The sequence below is a fragment of the Prinia subflava genome, chromosome 2 (genome assembly GCF_021018805.1).
Source record: "Prinia subflava isolate CZ2003 ecotype Zambia chromosome 2, Cam_Psub_1.2, whole genome shotgun sequence".
In the NCBI taxonomy this organism is placed as follows: domain Eukaryota; kingdom Metazoa; phylum Chordata; class Aves; order Passeriformes; family Cisticolidae; genus Prinia; species Prinia subflava.
Window position 1 is genome coordinate 98,919,200 of NC_086248.1, and position 25,027 is coordinate 98,944,226.

Genomic DNA, 25,027 nt, shown 5'->3' on the forward strand with positions numbered 1-25,027 from the left:
TTGGGACAGAGAAGCCATTAGCAAAAGTCATTTAGAGGATGAACCCAAAAATGTGTGTGTTTTGTTGGGGTTCTTTTTAAAACAAATAAATCACTTCCCATAGCACAGAGGGAGGCCAAAAGCAGAGGCCATAACTCTGACACTGCACAGCATTTAACAGACGTAGGTGCACATACCACACAGGCAGCTCTTATTCCCCTATGAAACTTCCAAGAATCAGATGGAGCACTGAAATACTTAGGAAAAGAGGTAACACTTCTTATCCCAAGTGCTGGTGAGGTATTAAGTCCCTTTGGAAGCAGGAACATAACAAGAGGCAAGAACGTGAGCCACCCCTCCTTACAAGCACGGTGCATTTAGTACCCATGCGCTTTGGCCATCCTCAAAGGCGAGACACAGGTTGTTCCTGCTGCCCGACAATACAAGGAATTTTGTGGAGCTGGTCTGGCACCCGCCGGCCAGCTCTGGTATTGCTCCTTACCACAGTCAGTTTATCTACTCCTGTAACTGGGAAGGCCACAGCACGAAACACAGCAAACAAAATTCCCAGAGGCCCCACAGTGGTGCCTGGACAGACATTAAACACACATCTATAAATAAGACACAATAATAGCTGGGCAAATAAAACCAAAAGTTGCACCTGAGGGTTTCCACCCTATTGATTTCTTGGCTGCTTAACTGCAGAGATTTGCACTGGACTTCTCACCAATTCTCATAAAACCTCCACTGCTACAAATAAGCAGCTGTTCTGTCCTCCTCATTCTCTTCATTGCTCCCAAACTACCAGGATTAGATTAGAAGGGAGGACCTATCCATTTCCAGCCTCTCTAGACAGAGGAGGACACACAGTTTAGTCCTCGACTGGCTGAGACCTTGGCTTTGCAGGTGAAGTTTTACGGATAGAAAGTGCACAGCATTGGCAGTTAGCAGCTCTCAGGTGAGGGCAATTTTTGACCAAGAATCCCAATTGTTTGCAGCTGCCACAGCCACAGTGTCACAGCTCGAGGCCTGAGGACAGGGTGAACTGGCTGTCCTAACCCCAAAGCAAGAGACAAGAACTCACCCTCTGGCACCAGCTGGCAGTCATCGAAACAGATTCTAAATTCTAAATAGCAAATTCCCAATGCCCCCATTCCCCACACTCGAACAGTGCAAACAGGATACTCTGCCTGCTCTCTCACCCCAATCCAGGGCTTCTCCTTCAGCTTCTGGAAGGGTTGGGATGCAGACACAGGATCTTGCAGGCTCCTTGCATTACTCCACACCTCAAAAGCTCATCAGACCAGCACTCACCCAAAGGGAACACCCCTCCATTCACATCCCTCTTTTGCCTGATCCAAAACCTGCCTGCACACAGTGACAGCCTTCAAAAGTGACACATCAGTTTAGTCTCGTTTGGTGGCTTCAGTACAGATAATGTACGAGTGTTGGCAGTTATTTTCACAGCATCTCAGAACTGAAAACAAATAAAACACCAGCTTTATACAATGGCAAGGCTGTGATTTCCTATCAGTTAAAACCTTCTGAAGACTGTGAAAGCCTCCACCTGCTGCTCTTCTACCTCCAGCTTGCCAAACCCAAGAATGTCTCTCCCAGCTTTGTCCCTGACATAATGCCCTGCACTTCCAGATAGTGCTGCAACCCCCGTGCAAGCAAAGCTGTGGACAAATGAATGGATACGACTAAAAGGGAGGGAGACAACTATTGAGGCTTTGCAGAACATCATAACCTCTAAGGCTGCCTTCCTCCTCCACTAGACATCTGCTTTCTACAAGCAGCATTTCATCTTTAACCACCACCTGAAGCTACCTAAGGTCTCTCTCAACAAACACCACAGGACAGGTATTTGGTAAAAGAGATGTATATTTATTCACTTTACAAAGAGGGTGGTATTTAGTTGCAACAGCTCCATTTATAGACAAATATATTATTGTACATTATAGTGGTGAATGGCTCAAACCTTTACATTGTTTTGCTCTTAAAAACATGTTTGCACCACTTCAGCTTCCATTAGCTGAGCAAATAGCTGTCCTTGTTCTGCCACTGAGAGATTAAAAATCCATAAGAAAGGTATACTCTGTGCTTGTATTCACAAGCATTCACCTTCTCCTTTCCCTGTGTCACTCCCCTCTCCCCACCCAATTCAACATAGCCTGTCCTCTGGGTTAGCATTAAACTTATATACAGCCTCCATTAAAACAAAATTAGGAGCCAGTGATAGTTCTAATGTCCTTTTAAAGCACAAGAAAAGTCATTGATTTGTACATATAAAAGTCTTGAGTTCAAATTCGTTAAAAAAAAAAGGAAAAATCCGTTTTTTAGTCAAGTTGGCATTTACATACTGCCAAAGTATGGCTAAGCCAATGAAAGGGGGAAAGAAAAGAGTTTCAAGACAGAATTTAAATATTACAAAAATATCTTTTTTTTCTTTTTTCAGTTTCCTTAAAAAAAAATCAGAAGGATGGCCACTTGCTATTGCTAACTGAAGCACAGAAAGAAGGTATAGACCAGCTGTCTTTGATCCTTGAATATTTTAAACAAATTCAATGTAAAGCTGAACCAAGTTTCCCACACAAACAGCAGTGGCAGATTTATTTCACTTGAGATACAAATGCATGTCCACATGACAGGCATAATCTGACCGGGAGGTGGAGGAAATGTTTCTCTAAGTAAGCACAGGGAAGGAGGGTGAGAGAAGGCTGGCACGGTTAAACATTCTGGATTCAGAAATGCAGTGCCCCACAGGTGCCTCTGCACACAGGCTGTGCAATGCTCTGCACTCCTGATATGCAAATATGCATCTTTCAGCAACAGGATCCAGAATCAAAGAGCTTGGTGGCCCACTTGTTCAAACTGCTAAAATTACTCTTTTGTGCTGTTATTCTTCTTCACTTTCATTTTCTGGTTCCAAATCAGAATCACCATTGATTTCCTTTTCAACAGTCATGTCTTGTTCATCAGATTGCTCCTCTTTATCTTTTTCTTCATCTTCATCCCAGTTTTCCTGGGGGAAAAATAAAACAAATGTTTGAACCTTTGTCAGTCACACCATTTCTGCTACAAGTAAACGGGAGAAGATCTGCTCTAACCCCACTTACGTCAGAGTCTTTATCTGCAATCATCTCATCATCTGAGCCTTCCTCCTCCGAGGAGTCTGCAAAGAGAAAACAATCTCTCAGTCTGAGGAACAGGCTTTAAAATGTCAACGTGCAAACAAAGTCCAGTCCCACATGCTGCCAAGTCTTCAAACTGTGTTACTTCCATGCCAAAATTGATTCTACCTGGAGATGAAGTAACCAACATCACTTAAGACCAGGTCACTTCTGTTAGCAATACACAGGGTGAAGATGCAGTAGGAAAAAAGCCAAACTGGAAGTATGCACTCACACACATGGATAACATAGCAGTGCCTTCACTGTATCTATCTTAGCACAAAGGCAGGTAACACTAGAAATTTTAGTTGCCAGGTTAGTTAAAGCAGCACACTGAACTTACAATTCACTGATTTCATTTGTGAAGCAAGGCTGGGAGGAAATTAAAGGAGATAAAAGGAAAGCAAGGAAGGAGTAACTAACTACAAGATGTCTACCTCATTACCCACTGATTTTCCTGCCATGGGCATCTCACAAACCCCCTCTATCTACAGACTGGTAGATAAGCACAGGAGCATGATGAACAGCCATCAATTGTAGGCTGTCATGTGAATTCAGGGGCTGAGCTACACTTAGCATACAACACTCACCGTCCTCATAGACCAGCTTTGCAGTCTGATTAACCTCGGGTACATCCTGAACTGTTTGTGATGCTGCAACCTGAATGGAATTTGCAGATTAGCCTTAGATTAAATCACGTATTTCAACCTTAAAAGACAACAATACTCCTAACAATGTACATTAAATCTAAATTAAGGGTAGCACACATTTATTCACTTACAGTGCTGGTTTAACAGCCAGAAAAGAACAAATGACAAAGTAAAATCAGAGAGGCATCTGCTCCAAAGTGGCCCAGTGCCTCCTATTTATTCCTCTTTAAAACTCTGTGGGTGAGCAGATACATTTGGCAGGACAAAACAGTCCCAGTGAGCAGGGACTGACAGGACAATCAATTAATGTCCTGCTCTGAGCCTTATCAGAGCGTCCCTGAACAGCAGCTGCATTAAGGCTCCCAGGACAGATCACAGCACATGCTATCCCAACAGGAAGTGAAGTCTGCAAGCAACACCCCTGCACATCCCATGTTATGTAGTTGGAGCTCACCTGGGTGACAAGAATGAAGAGTCTTCCATGCAGACGGGAAAGTTTTTGCAAAGTTTTTACTCTGCTCTCCATCAACTGGTATAACATTCCCAGCTGAGGAATAAGGTCTGGCAACTTGGAAGAAGAGACGGATGAAAAAAAAAATTGAAGCTGTTAGCAAACACATCCCAAATGCTTTTCTTTTTTTAAACTACTTTTGTATGTTTGGAGCAAGCACACTTGATTCCATTATTCTAGACAGAAGGGAGAGCTGAGGGTTCACAGGAACCACCTGCAGCCTGATCAATTAACACTTAGCCGTGTTTAGAAGTATCATCTACTTCTAAAGCTCAGCAGTTCCTAGACTCCTTTTCCTTTCCAGTCTCTGCCACATGTGGGGTGAAGCACTGTTCAGAAAGCTCTGTAAGTGGGAACTGAATATACACCAGTGTCCGAATGCAGCCTCAGCAACACATGCAAGTTCTGCTGCTCAGCAGTCCTATAACAAATGGCAGAAATGACTGACACTGCCCAAACATCTTTTTCTTAACCCAGCAAGAGTGCTGTATCCATCACTTGTAAGGCAAGACTGGACTTCAATCCAGAAGCTGCAGCATTACTTCCTACCCTGCCAAGTTTGGCACACCCTTGCCCTATAAATCTGGCCGTGCCCAAGACAGTCTCAATATGAGCATTACAAGAACAAAGAAAACTTAGTTCTGTAAGATCTAGTGAACAGACTGGATTACTCTATGGCAGTAATTTTGTTCCCTCTCACAGGCGTGACATAACTTATGTTGGTTTGACTTTTGGGTGGCTACAATTACATCAGGAATGACTGAGAAAAACAATATGTCAGCAATGTGCAGTAGGTTCCGCAAAAGTGGTGTAAGCATAGCTCTCTATACATTGATTTGGGCACTGCCCTATGCAGAGAGCAGGAGACAGATTCCTGATGAAAGAAAATACATTTATTTAAGCATTTAAATGTAGTTTTACTAAAGTGCATTGGCATGAATGAAAAATACTTACTGTGGAAAGGTAGGATGCATGTACAGTAAAAACAGACTTCAGCCATCGAACCATTACTGAGGCACTGGAAAAGAGAAATAAATTACATCCAAGAGATATTGGCTGAGAGACACCTATTTCACATTCTAGATGCTAAGTAGTTCTATATAAAGTGTTCCTCTTTATTAGAGAGCAAGATAAAGACTCTCTACAGATGGAAATGTGAAGTTTGGCTATCCACATGAGGTATGCAAGTTATTTGCTAGGAAAGGAACAGACATTTCTGTGAGGGACTAAACTAGGCAAGCTCAGCAGTCTGTGCTTCTGAAATCTTTTATGGATGGTCTCAATGACCTAAGGATGCTACTTTCTTCTCCACCTACAAGGAGGGAATTTATATTTAGAAAAAAATAAACTCAAACCCATGCCAGCCTAACCCCTACAACTCAGCACAGCCCATTTCAGCAAAGCTGTCCTTACAGCAACATAGTAAGATGGGGGGGGGGGAAGCTGGTTCTGTTATTAAACACCACATTAAGAGATGTCTAAATACATTTGATAATTAAACAAGCTCTACACCTGAGAGTTATTTATTGATCAGGTCCACAATAACATTTAGGGCCTTCAGTTACATTCTCAGGGTTACACATGAATTTCAGGTGTCCTTTTCCCTTTTTAATTTCACTTCAGCTACCCTGACAAAGCACTGCTTTAAGTGTTTCAAGTTCCTTTTTTCACCCTCAGTAAGGTGAGTTTTTACCTCCAGATGCCACAGTATAGTTGCAGTTACTATGGAAATCTATCCACATACATGGTAGGAGGGACCATAACACACACATGTGAAAAGTTTTAGTTGAACTGAACTGTAGCTGAGTTGTTTCTTACCTGTATGGGTTGCCCTGCAATCTCTTTGTAAGCTAAAAGGATAAAAAAAACCCAGTCAGCAATAAGTAACAAACGTAATGAGTTTAACATCCCAACATGAGATCATTTGACAGCCCATATACTGGAGCAGAAAGTTCTCCAGGCATTTGAGGTTTGCTAGGATTAAGCACTGCCAGGCTCCAGAAAATTACACTGCTGGCTCTACCACCCTCTACACAGGCTGGTAACTTGCAGAAGCTGGGTTTCAGTATTACAAGAAAGCTGGAACTCTTCACATGCAAAATATCCCCTGAAGCTTTAACCTGGCAGGAATAAGTAGTAGGAAACCTCTTCTTTTTCATCTCTGTTTATCTGCTTAGTAGAGCAGTTGTTACAGGGTGGACAACTTGGGGAAACAAGTGAAGGAAGTATCAAGGAAAGGCCATTTCACACAATCAATCTTAAGCTTAGGAGAAGACAATTACACAACGGTCTGATCATCCACTCAGATTATAGAGCTAAACACTTGCACTTAGATTCCCCAACAAAAGTCCCAGGGAAGGAACACAGGATTTCATAAACACAGAAACTGAACCATTAGCTTATGCAATAGAATATCATTCACATAACAAGAGCTACTAACCAATGTTTGGTTTAAAAAGTAATGTCCAACCAAGGCTAACCAATAAAGTATTTCTGTCCAAATAAAGGGTTTATTTAATATCACTGAATAAGCAGTTCAGAAGCCAAATTCCTTCTAAAATTACTAAGTGATGTTCAAAGTTTGAGTACAGCAAATGGACTTTCTGCTGCTTCAAATTATTGCCCATGTCAGTAGTTGAAAAGAAGATGTAATGGTGATTGTTTGCCCTGGACCAAACAAGTTTTTGCTTAATCTCTTCCCTTTCTTTTCCCACATAATCATTTAGGATAGTACTACATGATCTAATGCTCTTTCCTAGCTTTGACAGTAACAAACAGTCCTTTGGTTAAGCTTCAGCAAGAAACATAAGAAGTATACCAGGGATAAATTAAGAAACATTTCAGTCCTCTTACAGCACCAAATTGATTTCAAAAATGAAGAGATATATCCTGGATTTTAGTAGCTAGAAGGCAAATCACATGTGGCTTGGGTGACAGTGTTAAGAAGTGCAGGCTCTCTTACCTCATGCAGCAGTGGAATGACAGCATGTATAGGCATTCTGGCTACTGTGTTCTTTACTATATTTTCTTTCCTTGTGTTAAGCACTTTCTGTTAAAAAATATAACCAGAGAATAACTCAGCTTTAACGTGTTTGTGCAATCAGCAAAGTCAACAATTCCTGCCTGTAAATCTCTTCCTACTCCACTACTTTTGTATGCTGAGGATAATGAGCCAAAGATTTGCTATGAAAAGGAGTTTCATTTTCCAAGTCAGATACAATTAACAAAGTAAAGGTACTCAATAAACCCATCCAAAACAATCTAGCAAGGCCTCTAGCCCACCTGCCCCATGTTAGAAATGATGCATTACAAGCACATGAAAATCTCCCTTGATATTTCTGTTTGACTTCCATAAATAAATGCCTTCCACCAGCATTGTGACAAGAAATTTCTATTCACCATCACGTTCTTAACAGTTCCCTGCCCCAGTACTATTATGTCCTTCCAGTCCAAATGCAACAGATAAGCTTTTCAAGTGAAACTTGTCACCAATTCATTTTTCAAACAGTACCTGCTTGAAAAATGTACCCTCAGGAGATTAAGCACAGATCATCCTCCAGTCCAAGCTAAAGGGAACATGGCTGCATTGGTAGCACCACTTGTAAAACCTCTGAACGGTGACATAACAAATTTATCAAAAACAAAGCGCCCCAAAATTCAGGGACTGACTCAAAAAGCAAGGCAGGTAACAACAGGAAAGTAACACCACTACTATAATTCATAATAGCACTGCTTTGAACAGCCAATCAGCAAAAAGCAGCTGGGAGAAACAACAGGTTCTGAACCGTTCAGCCTTCCCGGTTTTCAGGAAGGCTGCCCACCAGTCCCAGTGAACAGATTCAGCAGCACACACTGAGCTTGCAAGACTCACATTTAAGATTTCTGCATCGTTGCTTTCCAAGCCCTGCACCAGCAGCACGGCAAAGCTGTCTGTTTGGGGAAGGCCACCTGGAGTTTTGACTTTGCTCACATCAATATCCAATGCCCCAAGGCGCTCCTCGATGCTCTCCTGCAGAGGGGAAATAAGGGCAGTGCTGCATCAGTGCAGTTTCTCACAAATAGCCACTGAAAGCAACCTCACTTAGAGCATTCCCACTAATTTGGCTGGAAAAGAACACAAATTTTCTGTATTCCTTTAAATACACGGACAAAAGATAGCATGAGAAAACAAAAGCAGATGAAGTTTTGGCTGAAAAGCACTAATCTATCTTGGCACAGGCAGCAACAAGCATGTGACCAAAGTTCTGCAACCCGGCAAAACCACAGGGAAAGAACAGAGGGCTTGAATGAAGAAAACCTTTTGAGCAGGGGGAAGATACAGAAAGATGGTATCATTAACCTTTCTTCCACAGCAAACAAAGTAAATTCAAGTTCACCTAAAGAAGGTACAGTGATGATTTATGATTCTAGTTTCTCCATTCTTACTGAGTTTGAAAGAAGAAGCCTTTTACCTCTGTCTCTCCTGGTTTCCTCTTGTTTTTCTTTTTCTCTTTTCCCGATGCTGGAGTTTTGATAGCTGTACTGTGTCCTGGAATGCCAGGCACTAGAACTTTGGTGTCCAAGTTCACAACAGGTGTCTTTACCTACCACACAGAGATAACCACATTTGCATGAATTGCTAGTATCTTGAGCTTTCTTCCAATTTAAAATACAGATTTTATTCTGAGACTCTCACACATATGGTAAAACCAGCTTGACACAACCCATTTTCATAAATATTAGGCAAATCCAACATATTTAAGAGAGAATGAATAACCTCAAGAAACAGATAGCTAATTTTCGTAACTAACTACAACAAGATGAACCACTTTTCTTACAAGCTTTTGCCATAACAGTCACAGAACTGTTTGTATCCAAAAACAAATATTTGGATGTTTGCTTGCAGTAGATACCACCTGTGCTAACAGGCAGCTCCATAAACCACGTACAGATTAATCTAGCATCCAGTGGAAGGCAGTAACTGACCGAGGAAAGCAGCACCATGTAACAGCAAAAGGTAGTCACTACTCCCTCCAATCCGAACTCTTTTCTTCTAGGGATTGCTCAGACACAGAACTCAGTTGTCTGAACTAGGCTGTGACCACAGTGACAGAGAGACACCTTAGTTTATACCAAGCAAGCTAAGGTATCACCTTAAATGAACACAAACAAGATGCAATTTTGTATTTAACAACCAAATGCTCCTGTGACTCACAGACAATATAAGGTAGTAAGGTAGTGTGCCAGTTCTAGAATATCAAAAATGCATTTTCTGCTACTTCCAGGATACTTCTTTAAACCATAGCACTTCTATCCAGGCCTTTTTTCTGAAGTACCTCTGAAGTGATAAAAGTATAATCTACTACACTGAGCAAAGCAACTTCCAATTTCCAAAAAGTTGATTTTCTGCTTCAAGAACTTTATCACAGAACACCAGTGGTGATAAAATACTATCCCCTTAGCTCACACTCATCACTGACCTTCCCACCTCAGGGCATGCTCAGACAGCCAAGAGAAATGCGTCTTCACTGGAATTCAGCAAAAAGCGAAACCAAGATGGGTATCATCACTGCATGCCACAGAGCCCTACACCTGTCCCTGCAGTTCAGCCTTGCTACCCACCAGCTCCAGGACTGAGGAATCAGCACAAAACCCTGCCTGGCTGATGGAGCACCAGACCTGGTAGATAACTAAAGGGTGAAAAAACCAGCACTGTCTGCTCACTTCACTCCCACTCCAAGCATTTCACATCTTCAAGGCCTTGAATATGCACAGTGATTAAGAACTTTACAGCCTGTCCCTAAACATCCAGGGGATCCTGCATGAGAGAACACAGTGCCAAGGGGCCTCAGTGGACACTGCTGCCATGCAAGTGCCAAGCTCACATTCCCAGGTCCCTGTGAGCAGGAACACATAAGGGCCACATCAAAAAAGAGCAAAAAGGAGTTGCCCCTTAAGGTTCCACTACATTTTATTTAGACTCTAAAACGAAGTCATCCCACCTTCACCCCAAACCATCAGGGTCAAAGAGGTTGTACAAATCGACAGACGCTAACAGAAGGACTGGTCTTAAGCAGGCAAACCCCACCCAGTCAGTCCTGTCCTTCAAGCACACCTGCTGAGGTACAAGAGGGCCACTGTGTGCTCTTGCACATGTCAGGACACACAGCAGCCATGAAGATCTCTTTACCCACACCTGCCTGAGTGCTATGGACATCAACAGCTACCTCTGCAGCTCTGAACAGGTCCACCCAGAAATCCAACCTCATTTTAAGAGTGCACTGAATCCTACCTACTTCGTTTCTGAAGTAAAACAAGAGAAGGAACAAAATCACATTTCATGCAAAGCTCACCTTTGTTAGAGCAGCATCTGTTTTAAGTGATAACACTTTCTGGATGTCCCGTACCAAACATATGTGGGATTCACTGGTGTTCAAAGACTAGGAGGACAGGAACAAAACCAGTTAATATATTTGACACTCACACCTGTGATTCATTGTGCTACTGAAAGATGAGAACAAATTCCAATGGTATAAATTAGAATGAACTTTTTCTTTCACTCTAGAATAGCAGCTCCCTTGCATATCTACCTTTTGTTACCATAGCTCTATATTTTCCAAGGATGTTTATATAGGTAAACTGGAACTGTATTAAAACCAGTTTCAATGGCCTAACTTAGCAACAGCTGAAATGGCAAGAAGCAGTCCACAATGACATTAACCTGTACTCCAACTGAAAAAATGGAAGAATACAAATTGCCTTTCCAAACAGCTCTGGGGCAACAGTCACAGCTCCCAATTCAAGGGCAAGGAATATGTTTTGTATTGCTATATCATTTCAAAACAGTAAAAATAAAAATAATAAACCCAAAAATTTCTCCAAGTGAAAGCAGCATGCAGTCCATATTATAAAATCCAAACCCTCTCTGTTAAGTTTTACATACCACTTTCTCTATGATGGGCTGTAAGGTGTTTCCATACACCAGTAGCAGAGACTGTTTGTCTGTGCAAAATGCAGCTGCTAGAATAGGAACTGGTTTCGGTGTGGAGTCCCCATCATTTCCAGGTGTTGCTATCTGAATAGTACAGTTTGATGTTAAGGGTTTTTTGCAATAACTGGAAAAGAAATCAAAAAATTCCAAGATGTTGAGCTTGAACACTTCAATATCTTGCACATCTAAGCATCTTTTATTAGCACCAAACTCAAACATTTAACACCTTTTACGGATGGCTGAGAAAGAGACACACAAAATCTAGGTTAAAGCCACACGTGATATAAAACTGCAACACAGTCCCCAACAAGTGAGTTCTTCAAAAATGTGTCCAGTAACCCAAGACAAAGAAGCACCTGGAACATGGTTCACCAGCATATACAAAAGAGCTTAAAGGCAGCAGCATAACAAAACTGAACTTTGCGTTGCAGTAACCCCAGACCTTTCCCAAAGACACCCTCAATATGAATTCTAACTTACCCATTCAAGATATGTTCAAATATATGCAACTGCCCATCTCTGCACACAACTGCTAACTTCACAGGCTGAAAGAAGGCATAGTAAGAGAGTTTCATTAGATCAAAGAAATACCCTCCTGGAAGTTCAGGACATCAAGAGACAGCTGTATGGTTACAATTTGAATTTTTTCAGTATTTAAGAACATTATACTAAATCTGAAAGGAAGATCAAAGACATAATCACTCAGGAACATTCAGTACAAGTGTCAGAAGATTCATAAGACAACTCTCAACTGTACCCAACTGTACCTATCACTAGTAATATATCCTGAGTTAAAGTTTGCACAGCAGCAGACACATGTCTAAAGGCACAGCTCTGCAAAGGTGCTGACACTGAATACGCCCAGAGGAAAGAAACTCAGATGACTCCTCTGAGAAACTAAATGACAGGGGTACATCATAGAATACTCTCCAATACATGGAGGAAGAGGGAACTGGAAATATTAGAAAAATATAGCATGAAATATTGCTCTGAGAAATGGAATTTAAAGGCAGGAGAAAAATGTTTTAAGTAATTAGGGGAACAGTTTGCGAAAATGTTTCATATTCATACATTTTTCACAAGGCAACTACTTCAGAAGACTTGTGCTTGTTAAAACTGAGAGACTTGGCAAATGTACACTGCTACTTTAACTCATTCAAGGCTAGTTCAATTCCAAATGCAGTTACACTGCCAAAAACACTTGAAATCAAAAAAAAAAAACCGAAGACCATACCCAAAGCAGGTTTTTAAAAATAATTTCTTTTGTGTTCTTCTTTGCTGCTTCTTTGATTACTAACTTGTTCTAAATAGGAAACAACTGACATTTCTGCCCTTACAAACAAAATTTCTGAAAAAACCCACTGAATTTGCACTCAGTAGCTTTGAAAAGGAGCATTTCAAACTACCAGCTTCATAAATGCACCTGTAGTAAATATCCCTACACCCATGAATTGGCATTTAGATCTTATCTCTGTATAACAGAACCCAAATACAAACCAAGCCTCTTTCTTTACATCCCTAAAAGGATTTTGATGTTTTCAGTGCTAATTGTTGAACATATTTGTTTACAAAGTATTGCTCCTACCTCTTCTTTGACTTCTGATATAGTCAGGTCAACAAAAGTTGGTTCATCTGTTACCGTGAAAGACATCACAGCATTCTTTTCTTTCCTATCTGACCTGATCTGCCTGGAAGACACAAAAGTACACATTATTTAGCACAACACCAACATCATCCTCTGCACCAGACAAGCATTATAAAGCCTATAAATCACTAGTAAATGTGGTGGTATCTACCATAACTAAAAGCACCACACTGAAATTTCAGTTCAGCTTAGAAAATGTTCTAATTTCGAAGAGCTAAGTAACTCTCAAGTGAAACTGAGCAAGAAAACTTTGAATAAACCTTACAAGAAGTGCAAGGAACAAGGAGGTTTATTACACAGTATGTTCTGGCAAACACTTGTGATACAAATGGCAACTGGAAGCATGCTCAGACACAGCCAAGGAAAATCTTGTCTTCACTGAACAGTCAGTGAGTCGAAACCACCATTAAAGAGATCATCACTGCATTTTTCCAGAGTGCCCCTTCTGCTTTACTTTGTTTAATTACAGTCACTTGATGAGTCTATGCTCAAAACTGATCACAGTCACAGATTATGAAAAGCTTACATACCACACACTCAATAATCGGTCATGTATAGCTCCAGACAAGAAATAGAGTCCTGTAATTCCATCAAAGGGTTTACTTTCATTCATAGGTTTCACTGTGGTAAACATTAATGATGACACTGATGTAGCATGGCCTGTGAAATGCTAAGAGAAAAAACAGGATCTTTCCATGATTGTTGTAAGCAGTCATATGACAAAAATCAAAACATTAGTTAACAAAGAACATTAGGAAAGATTCAAGCATTATTAAGTCAACAAGGACAGCTCAGTGGTTTTTAACTAGTGATCAGTTTCCTTGCATTTCTGTAAGTCAAGGAAGCTTTTTCTGACCTACCAGATATTTATCTACATTTTAAAACTTAAATGGGGAATCAAAGGCAAATTCACTGTGACTAAATCCATGCAAAAGAAATTACATCCACCTGTACTGCTGTTACTGTCATAAAGCATTCCTCTCTGCCCCCCCAGTTTTACATTTCAACCTTTCCAATGGTACTAGATTCAATTTCATTCTCAAGTTTAACAAAGGACACACGTGTGCTGACACTAAATTTGGGCAACACACCACCCCCAAGGGCCCCCAAAAACTGGTTCTTCAATCTACTTTTGCAAATAGTGGTTTTGGTCATTATATTTGCAGACATACAGGGTAGCTGCCATGTGCCAGCAAGCCCACAGTAACAGCACATGTGTACACACTCACCTGACAGGAGATTCAGAGACTATCCCTGTCCTGTCTGCTAGCAGGCAAGAGAACACGGCAGCATTCACGGATCAGCTAAAGCATGGCCATTTGCTCAGTGTCTGAGCCCTGCTCAGGGAACAATAAGGAGTTGCTCCTATGCCTTCCAACTGTTTCAACAGCAAAACTGATAATGCCACCAGTTACATGAAGTTTAGCAAGGAAACTCCAAGCTTTGTGGAGGGACTCATGTTAAAACCCATGCCAGTGGTAACTGATAGGGTGGTGAACTGATTTCTCCTGACAGAAGGGTGTCAGACAGGGACCCAGTTAAAAAGAACAGCATCCATCTTTCTCCTACAGCCTTGAGAAAGGATGCTGGCAGCATGCTCAGAAACAAAAATTTAATGTCCTCATTCAATTCTCAGCAAGTGGAAACCAATTTAAGGTACCATCACAGCAAAAATGTCCAGCAATCCTGAAACTGCCAATTGTACCCTCACACACACAGTGAAATGTTTTAGATGTCTGATCAGGAAACGCTAGCTAGGTAGTATCATGAAACAAGAAGGGCACTTTTTTGCATCTAGTTGAACAGAGAGAGGTACAGAAGTACTTACTCTGTAGACTTCTTTGGTCTCCAAGTCCCACAGTTTTATAGTTCTACCGGCTGACAGCAGCATTTTTCCATCTGGACTAATGCACAGACAGGTGACACTGCCATTGTCGCCTTTCCACTTACTAGAATTTGGATGGAGAGTTTTTGTACAAAAGGAGAAAGATGGAGAAATAGAAAAAACAGTATTCATTAGGATAATCTCAAAACCACCACGATGGAAAATTTAAGGCAAAATTTAAAAAACAGTGATTTAAGTAGTCAAGAGGTCAAAGCTATTCTGCTTCTGGCACTTTGCCTTCAAATTAGTTTACAAAAAAAACACAACTCAAAAATATGAAGCTAATCAATTACTGAACTGTTGACTTATTTTTTAATACTTGTTTATTCTGTTCTGAATTCCTCTCAAAGATTTCTACTTCTGAAAACAGGGCAAGAAGAGCCATACAATTTTCAAGACTTCTCTATTCACCAACCCATTCAAAAAGGCCTTCTCAACACTAAAATGTTAAGGAATGCAGGCACTGTCATGTGTACATTGTGGATAATTTGTTCCTTCCAGTAGTTAAAATTTTAAGAGAACTGATTTCTTTTACTCTTTCCAACTTGAGTTACCTTAGGAATGACTTGTAACATTACCACAGAAAATTTTCAGGTAAAAACCATGATGGTACATTGCTCATGTACTTTTCATCTATACACTGTAGGAACGATTTTCTGTTGCCATCTTTAAAATGAAAGAACAGAATGCTTCAAACTTCATTTCATAACCACAGCCCCCCTTACTCCATGGTCCCTGGTAGTCACAGGAGCAGAGGGAAACATCCAAGAGGTGTGACAGCAAAACCTCTCACTTTTCCTGGGAAAGCAGCACGGCTGGGACCCATCCCCAGTACTTGTAAATGAACACGCTATGAAACTCAAACAGGGTGAATGAGACGTCCATGGGCAGCTTCAGAGCTTTGATCTCACTGGGCTCACAGAACAGCAGGATGCCTTGCAAGACAAGGACCTTTAGGAAGGCAGTGTCCCTCAGCAGTGACATGCCAGGAAGGCAAAAGAACACTGGTTTCTCCACAGAAAAGTGAAGCATGAATGCATGGGACTTTCCTTTGAAACAGGGAGAGTGGCAGAACATAAATGCACCGAAGAATAATCCAGGAACCAAGAGGGGAAGGTTATACAACAAATCCACCTAGAAACTATTCCTGGGCACTGAAAGATCAAAAAAAGGTTCTGGGCACATCCAACATAGAATTACAAATGGCAAATCGTGCCTAACCAACCTGACTGCCTTAATGACACAACCACCTAGGTTGATGAGGAGAGACACATTTAAGGTGACTTCAGCAAGGCTTTTGACAAGGTCTCACATAGTATCCTCGCAGCCAAATTGAAGATACATAGCCTGAATGGATCGCCTCTAAGGAGAGTAAGATCTGGCTGCATCACTGAGTTCAAGAAGTTGTGATCACTGGTATGAAGTCCAGCTGTGGCCAGTCACTGGCGTTACTCCCTCTAAGGACATCCCAATACTGTTTAATATCCTCCATTACTGCCCTGGTCTTCATTAAGGATCTCACTAAGGACAGAATACACACATAACAACTTCACACTCAATCCCAAATTAGGGACAATAGTTGGTACCCTGGAGGACAAGGCTGCTACTCAGGGGCATCTCAGCAGGCCTGAGAAGAAACAGGCTGTCAGAATATCAAAGCTGAAGAGGAAAATGTCAAGTCCTGCAGGTGAGATGGGAAAATTCCAGTACAGGCTAGGGACAAACAGCTAGGAAGTGGCTTTGCAGAAAAGAGACTTGCAGTCCTCACAGTAAAGCTGAGCATGAGCAAGCAGGGAGTCCTTGTGGCAATGAGGTCAGCTGTGCATGATCTGCATTAGCCAGAGTGCTGTCAGCAGGTCAAGGAATGGGACTCCTCTGCTCTGTGCAATTCTTGAAACTGCACCTGAGCACTGCGTCCAGTGGGACAGGACAACAAAGTCACTGATACGGTGGAGTAAATCCAGCAGAGGGATATGAAGGCACCTTAGAGACTAAGAGCACATAATGGAAGAGGGAAAGGCGAGGGAACTGCGTGTGTTCAATTCTAATTGAGATGGCCGGAGGGAGATTTTACAGCCATCTTCTGCTACTTTACATGAAGTCCCAACATAATACAATCTAAGCGTGTCTCTTTCCTAGGGATACCAAAGAGGCTACTGATGATGGGCTGTCTGCAGTGTCCATGCCAACCTTAATAACACCAAGAGCGCAGCAGTAATAACCAATAGTGGGAAATGTCACAAAAAAAGAAACATCAACAGAAGGATCAATGGGCCATCACACAGTATGCTTTTACTGAAGAAAGGTAACCAGGATTGTTAATAGAAATCTTGGTTTCTTTTTTAAGGTTTAAAAACAATTTGACTTTATTACAAAAGAAAATAAATGCCTACACCGACATTTTGTTACTCTGCACTAAGCTCTATTTTGCTCAACAGTACTTTTAAAAGTAGCAGCCTGCTCAGACAGCCAAGTGGAAGCGTCCACACTGCACATCAGCAGCAAGCGAAACCAAGTGGGTTATCATCACAGCAAGGCCCTTTGAGCAAAGCTGGGTGCATGCAGCAGGTTTTACTGGAATGAGGTCTTCCAGTATCTGCTCAAGGACTTTTTTTTTTCCTCTAGAATTTAGATTTTTCAGCATTTAGTGGCACTTTTAGTCTTTCAGCCTCACTAAAAGTTAGCATGATGGGATCCAAACCCCTCTCAGAACAGTTTCATCTAGCTTTTCCAATACACAGAGGAAGATACCTGACTATGACAATTATGCTTTCATCCCTTAATAAAATCACTTCCAATGTCAGAAAAATAACAGCCAACAGTCACTTTGTGGGCATGGAAAGCAGAGTGCAGTACTTCCAAAACCTGCAAAGGAGAAAACACACAAAGGCAAGAATAAAAAAATTCAAGTGAAAAGCAGCACTACTCACCACTTTACTTTGCAGGTCTGTGTGTTCCATTCCACAATGTGTTTGTCATCTGAACAGCTATACAAGCAGCAGCTGTCTTGGTGCCATCTCACACAGTTTACTCTACTGTCGTGACCACCATCCTACAAAGGGTAACAGGGGGTTATCTGCAGTAGTCTTGACAAACGAGTCTTTCCCACACCAATGTGAACAAGGTGCTCTTTTGAGAAGTTCGTTCCAATCAGTAGCATCTTGAAGAGCGTGTGTGGTTTAAAGAACATACATGACAGTCACATAACTTAAAGATATTTTATGTTTTGGTACATACATGTAAGTATTTTGGCTTGGCTTATACAGCCCAGAGAAGAGGAGACGTTATCTACAGCTTCCTCACACAGGGAAGCAGAGGGGCAGGCACTGATCTCTTCTCTCTGGTGTACAGTGACAGAACCAAAGGGAATGGCAAGAAGCTGTGCTGGGAAGGGGGGAGTTAGGGTGGATATTATGAAAAGTTCTTCACCCACAGGGCACAGGCTCTCCAAGGAAGCAGTCACAGCCCCAAGCCTGCCAGAGTTTAAGAAGCATTTGGACACACCCTGTCCAAATGGTGTGGGTGTGATTCCTGGGGCTGTCCTGTGCAGGGCCATGTGGAAGCCCAGAAGACAGTCCAATGTGTGTGTGTCTCAGACACTGACAGCCAGACAGCCCCGGAACCAACCACGGACTGTTGGCAAGAACACACCGTGAGAAAGAACAGGATGTGCTGGAGTAGGGCCATGCAAAGGCAGGACAGCACTTTCCCGATCCATCCTTGCTCTGGCTCCCGGTGATCAGGACAACACAAGCACAGGAAAAACTCAAGTAGTGGGCCTGGACTGTTGACAAAAGGCACCCTCAATAGGGGGGATCAAGACCACCAAAGACCCCCCAAAGCCCCCCAGCCCATTTCCAGAAAGGTCTACAACAAACTGCACATGGTAACTAATACACATAGAAAGTGAGAAACTTTACTCCAGGGTGGGCAGAACTTGTCTACAAAAAGGTGCTCCCACAGAGCTCGAGTGATGGATGCCCGGGGTCACTGGATACCCCATCAGCTGGATTGATGCTGGAGCCAGAACTTGTGACCTTTCTTCATTCCTTCCTTTCTCTCTCTTCTCTTTTGCCTTATCCCTTATTCAAAATCCACCGCTGTGCACTTGTATTAGAAGACAACAATTTCCATGCCAAGTGTATATTTACTGATCCAACTTTGTAGATTTTGTGGAGCCTGTGCCTTTTGTCATTCCTTTCTGACCACAAGCATCTACACACTTGCATGCTCCCTTCAGTTTCAGGTTGGGATGCCACCGGAGAGCAGCTGGGTTTTGATTATCCCTTCCAACTGAGGATATTCTATGTTTTGATGATTTTTCTAGCACTTCAGAGTCTAAAAAAATTGTCTTGCCTGCTATTTTTATACACAAAGCCAAACAAGGCTAACCATATGAAATCTGCTCCAAGGCAAGAATAGCCACAAGTGTCTTGCTGAAGTGATCTAAGTGCCTCCTTCCTTAAGGCCACTCAGAAGTGAGTAGCCTTCCCTCTGTATCAGCTCTCAGGAGCAGACTATCATCAGATCGGAAGACTCTTTAAGTGTTATTACTTCTCTTAACAACCAAAATCCTTGCAGCTCCAAATATAACCTTGAATTATTTATGAAAATATTTAATGGAGTCTATGTCACTATTTGGATTGTAACAACCTGCTGGGATTACCCCAGAAGTATTGCTGCAAATGAGCTTTGAGCAAGACAAACCACATTGCAACAAGATATTCTGTTCAGTAAAGACAGTTAAAAGTAACATCTCTTATTTTAACGTGAATAATCTTTTAATTCAACCTATATGTAAAAAACAAAGTACTCAGAAAACCTGCTGTCTTCTATGGAAAAAGAGTGTCTTCAAACAAACAACTACACTCTTCAAGCATAGTTTTTCCATATAAAAGAGTTGATATTCATTAGTTACTGTCACTAGCACACATCATAGTTTTCAGAAATTACTGCTTTCTCTAAATTTATATATGTTTATCACCTTACCCACAACTTCAAGTTTAGAAGCAAAAGTATACCCAAGTATCTCAAAAGTATTGCACAGCCATTCATATGGATTTATTCTGCTTGTTATGTACCCCACAATTAAAATGGAGGTGCTTGGGAGCTTGGAAAGGCAAAATTAAAGTCACTGTGTATCATTCAAAAAAGATCATCCACAAGAGCTTCCACAAGGAAGGTAAATCTACGGAAGAGTCCATCAGTGTGACACCTTCCCAAGCACTGATGAGCTCTCTGCCCTTCCCTTCCATAATGCCATGGAGGAACTGAGGGTATGACAGTCCAATGGAGGATTTAACTCTCCAGTGAGGAATTTCATCATTATTGTTATTTTTAATGTAAAGTAGAAAATCCATGGACAGCTTTCAGATATTGCACGAACTTATAATTTTTCGGCCTAAACTGACTGAAACCGTCAGTGTCTGGTAGCAGGTGATGAGGAGTGCATTACTTACTAGCTTGCTCTGTAATTCTCCTTTTACTGTGCTGTACAACAAAATGCTACCAACTGCTGTACCAATAGCCAGGATATCTAACTGCTTGTCCACTTCTCCAGCTTCAGACTTCCGTTTTTTCCTCTGGGGGCCATCCTGGAAAACCAAGAGAGAAAGCAAGATATAAATCAGTCTGAATGGCTAATGTCAGTGTTAAAGCAGAGGGAAGAAAAACTTCAAATTTGAAACCCAGACAGCCAGCACAAACACTGCCAAGACACAAAATGAACACTGAAGTGTACACAATCCTAGAAACTCATCTTGTACCTCCATGTACAGGGTAACAAACTTGCTATGAATCACCTGGAAACACCCGTGAGAGGCCATTTTTGCTGCCACCCCAACCATATGCATGTGGGGAAAAAACCCCACATTTTTAAGTTTTTCACAAATTTCCTGAAGTAAAGGTTAAGATATTCAGAATACTTCATCTACAAAATGGAAATGCTTGATCATGATCATTTATTTTTTCTCAAAAGGTAATCAAAAGAGACTTGCAAATCTGAAGCACTCATAATGCTTCTCAAAAAGATAGTGCTACCCCATTCCACAGAGGCAAGTGACTGGGATTCAAAGGAAAGTGCTCTGCCCAAGTCCTGTTGTCTGCACAAGAGGTCCTCATGTGATCAGACAATTCATAAGTCTTCACTCTCTTGCTCTGCAAGAGCTATCAGCCACCTCAAGGAGGGATTCCACTTTGTCTCCCATAACCAAGAACTTGAGAATGCAGATCACTGGGAAGGGGAGAAGGAATAAAACTGGTTCTTAAACACGTGAAACTAAAATAAAGAGGGCAGAAGTAGTCATATTCACTCTCACTGGGTTAATCACTAATTGCACATACACAAAAAAAAAGAAAAGAAAAAAAAACTGTTCAAGGACATGAAGAGAAAAAAATCACTAAGGCAATTGATTAGTTTTTAAATTAGACCTTGGTAAGTCTCCTTACATTTGTTACATCACAGCAAAGCATTCTCTCCAATTTAAAAAGTACACATGTGCTGATGTTTCCCCTACACAACACATCTATGTGCACTGACAAGCAGCCTGAGGAGACCGATAAAATGTGAGCAACCAGCCCTGTTCCAGTTCCATGTGGTGCTGCTAATCTGTGTTACAACAGACATGACACAGTGAGCACAAATAATTCCTACTCAGATCCAGAAATATGACAATCAGGATGGGGTAGTTTTCACCACAACTAAGATATGCAAGTTTGATAGTGAAGGCAGGATTTTCTACTCCTTTTGTATTTAACAAGCTAACACCTTCTGCAAAGAAAAGTGTTTTCGTTTAGGCCAAGAAATACAAAATTGCTGTAAGGATAATTTCTACATCAATAGCAGACTCTTCAGAAAAGAGATTACAAATAGGTTTTTTTGCAAGTATTTGTTCAGGCTTTATCTTGCCTGGGAATGAAAATTATTCACAAAATATTAAAAAACACAGATGCTGAGAAACTAATGGCAATTAATGGAAACTGCTGTCTGACACGCAAAGAGAAAGGCCAGAGTGGATGCAAGTACAATTAATGTGTTTTCTGATACTTTTCAGTCTCTAAGCAGTTTTACCAATTATCCCACACACCCCCACTGCAAAGCAAACCCAAACTTAATAACAGACTTTATTCTCTTCCCCTGAAAAAATCTTTCAACTAACATTTTTTCACCCTCCAGTTCAGTTTGCTATGGCAAATTTCCTTGGAACAACTCAAAGGCACAACAGAATTCTCACAAGTACACAGTTATTTCCAGGGTCAAGAGAAAGAAACGGGCAGTGAAGGTTTCTCCAGGTTTTTTTCCACATGCCATTTACTGACCACCCCTTATCAGCAATATGAGTGGAGCACTTTGTCAGAAAGTTCTCCATGAAGAAATGCCAGTGGAAAATTCAGACACCTATTAATGTTTGAGATTATTTGAAAAAAACATTCTAAGAACTTAAAAGAAATATATCAAACTTCCCTACCCTACATTAGATTAGTACACAGAGAAAATGACAACTGCATTTAACATCCATGTGGGATTCATTTGTAGATCAGGGTCTTAAATAGCAGGGCACCCTGTTGTCATGGAAAGGACAGGACAAGTATTAGTTTCCTTGTCATTTGATTTCTTTTTTTATTGATTTTCTATTTAATTAATAGAAACTCAAGCTTATTTAGAAAACCTTCAACTTTGCCTAAAAAACCACGTTTTAATTAGTAGAGATGGTTAAAAGAAGTTATTTGAAAAAGAACTGTGCACACGTTTTTCCACAATGTTCTTCTTTGACTTGATAAGCCACTCAGACTTTCTAAACAGAAATCTGCTGCTCACATGTGAAATAAAGCACTTAGAACACTGAAAGGGGAGAAATTTAAAGGTCTTGACAGTGACAGAGCAATTGCAGCTGTTAGGAAGAGAGTGGAAGAAGGTGTTTTGAATGTTGGAGGTTCACTCCTGCACCAGACACCCCATGGAGCAGGAGGTGATGAACACTGCACAGGAAGCACGTGGGCAGGGAGCATCCCAGTAAAGCCACTCCTCCATCAGCAGTTCCAGAGGCTGCAGTTCAAAACGTGATTTCTAATATTCTCCCATAACACGTGGCCTCCCTTAACATGGCAGCAATCCAAAACATATGGAGTTTAAGTGTAATTTGGCCAAATACCATTTATAGCCACCGACTGGCAGACTTCTACCCCTGAACACTACAGACACTGGGACTGCCTAGACAGATGTCAACTCTCCAAGAACAAAAAGAGACTAAATAATGCCAGAAAAATCACATTTAATAAAACGTTTTTTTGGCATAGCTATCCCTGTTTCAGTTCTACAACTCAGTCTAAGAAAAAAGTCAATGACTTTTAAAGGTTTTATGGCACAATTATTGCAAAAAACAGTTTCTCAGCTCTGCTTTAAAACAGACTAACTTTCAAGCAGGAGACACAACTCAAACTACTGAAATACTAGAAAGCACTGAGAGGTAGCTAAGGTGATTTTCATATAACCTTAAACCAAGTTAAATTCAAAGACCTGTGGGGCGCAGGAGTGTGCCTCTAGAAAAGATTATTTTAAAAAAAGTTCTAAAAGCCCCTCAGAAACTCCTGTGCTTGATTTATGGCCTCAGAGCAGCGCAGTGTGTCTAGTTTTATTTCACACAGGACAGATTAACTCCATTTTCACATGCCACTTTCAGCGAATTTAAGAGCAAAGAACCTATACAGCTTTGCAGCTCATGAACGGATCCTTTTTACTTTAAAGTTACATGACAAAGGAACATGCTCAGGCCATCTAAAACTGACTCCTTCTACTTCATTCTTCACTATGTCTTGAGAGTTTTCAAAACTCAGGGACTAAGCTGCTCAACTGAGCAATACTGCCTTCCTTTGGGTTGATAATCTGTGTTTTAAGCATTTTGAAGCAGCCTTAACAGCATGTCAAATACACTGAATTGCTGATATACCAAAACACACTTTAAAAAGCACTCCCATCCTTCTCATGATAAAGGGAGCATATTTCACATACTTTATCCAGGTTTTGCATTCTTTTTTCCTCAGGAAATGTATGTTCCAGCTAAAGAATTACATAACGAGGGCAAAAAGGTAGCCCAGTATATATTCCAGGTATTTTCACGTTTGGTGTTCACCTGAGGTGATGTTAACTAAAACTTGGTCAAGGTGGAGAACATCCCCACGCTCCTGATGCATGCTGTGAATAAAACTACTGAACACCTTCTTGCAGGATTCCTGGACTCAGGAAGATGAATCACAGTGTACCAGCTTGCATGAGAGTACTTCCAAGGGCATGGAAGTGTGGAGAGATATTGCCTTTACAGGAAAGCGAACTGAGTGCGCTCACAGCAGCCGACCTGCTCTGCAGCTTCGCCTTTTCTATTACGGCAAGACGTGCCACCAAGTAACATACCTCGCTCCTTCAGGGAAGGCTTCTTCCACGCAGATGATGTGAGAGACAAATGGTTTTCAACAGTCAGTGCTTCTGCCCAATTTTTATTTTAAAAAACCACAAAACTAAGCCTCCAGAGCCGCCTCCCCCACCGACACGTGAAATTTACCCTGAGCAGCGCAATCCTAGGAGGGGAGCGGCTCCCCCCGTGCCCCTCATGCCGGCGTGCGACACACGTGAACATTCCCTAAACCTCGGGGCCACAGGGGGACAGGACGAGACGGTGCCCGAACCCCGCGGAGCCCACGGGACCCTCACCCCGCTCCCCGGCCCGGCCGGCCACATGGCGCCGGGAGGGCGGGGTGAAGCCGTGCGGGCCGCGGCCACGCGTCAGGGCTGCTCGGTTCGCCGCCATCCCCATCCCGCCCCTCACGCGCGTCCCCCCCGCCTCTCCGCGCTCTCTGCCCTCACGCACCTTGCTGGGGGGCTGCCGCGGCCCCCCCGGGGCCCAGGCCAGGCATGTACAGGCAGCGCTGAGGTGGGCGGAGGGCACGTACTCGTGCTGCAGGCGGCTGCCGGCCGTGTCCCACACTCGCAGCCGCCCATCGGGCCCGGACGAGGCGAACAAGCGGCACCCGCGAGGGGAGAAGGCGCACGGAGGGGCCGCCATGGCGCGCGCTCCCCTCGGCTCTGCCCGGCCCGCCCCGCGCAGCGCATGCACCGCCCGCGTGCTCGCCCCGCGCGCCTGCGCCGCCCGCCCCGATGACGCCGAATGGCGTCATCGGGGCGGGCGGCGCAGGCGCGCGGGGCGAGAGTTGGGATCGCGAGA

General features: G+C 42.2%; 1 protein-coding gene and 3 non-coding genes across 4 annotated transcripts; all 4 read right to left on the minus strand.

Moving 5' to 3' along the window:
* Positions 1–1,845: 1,845 nt before the first annotated feature.
* On the minus strand, positions 1,846–24,954 carry WDR43 (WD repeat domain 43). Its single transcript, XM_063391185.1, has 18 exons — positions 24,674–24,954; positions 20,273–20,407; positions 17,744–17,865; positions 14,757–14,877; positions 13,459–13,598; positions 12,869–12,971; positions 11,764–11,828; positions 11,236–11,407; positions 10,646–10,732; positions 8,765–8,896; positions 8,185–8,322; positions 7,276–7,362; positions 6,132–6,163; positions 5,268–5,331; positions 4,257–4,370; positions 3,743–3,812; positions 3,099–3,154; positions 1,846–3,004 (listed from the first exon to the last, which is right to left on the minus strand). The coding sequence occupies exons 1-18, from the start codon at positions 24,866–24,868 to the stop codon at positions 2,879–2,881; spliced, it is 1,959 nt and encodes a 652-aa protein (XP_063247255.1). The 5' UTR covers positions 24,869–24,954; the 3' UTR covers positions 1,846–2,878.
* Positions 9,789–9,867, minus strand: LOC134547839 (small nucleolar RNA SNORD53/SNORD92). Its single transcript, XR_010079628.1, has one exon. It is a non-coding gene; the product is annotated as a small nucleolar RNA SNORD53/SNORD92 (small nucleolar RNA).
* Positions 13,272–13,355, minus strand: LOC134547842 (small nucleolar RNA SNORD53/SNORD92). Its single transcript, XR_010079631.1, has one exon. It is a non-coding gene; the product is annotated as a small nucleolar RNA SNORD53/SNORD92 (small nucleolar RNA).
* On the minus strand, positions 17,271–17,348 carry LOC134547841 (small nucleolar RNA SNORD53/SNORD92). The gene has a single exon (XR_010079630.1). It is a non-coding gene; the product is annotated as a small nucleolar RNA SNORD53/SNORD92 (small nucleolar RNA).
* Positions 24,955–25,027: the final 73 nt, after the last annotated feature.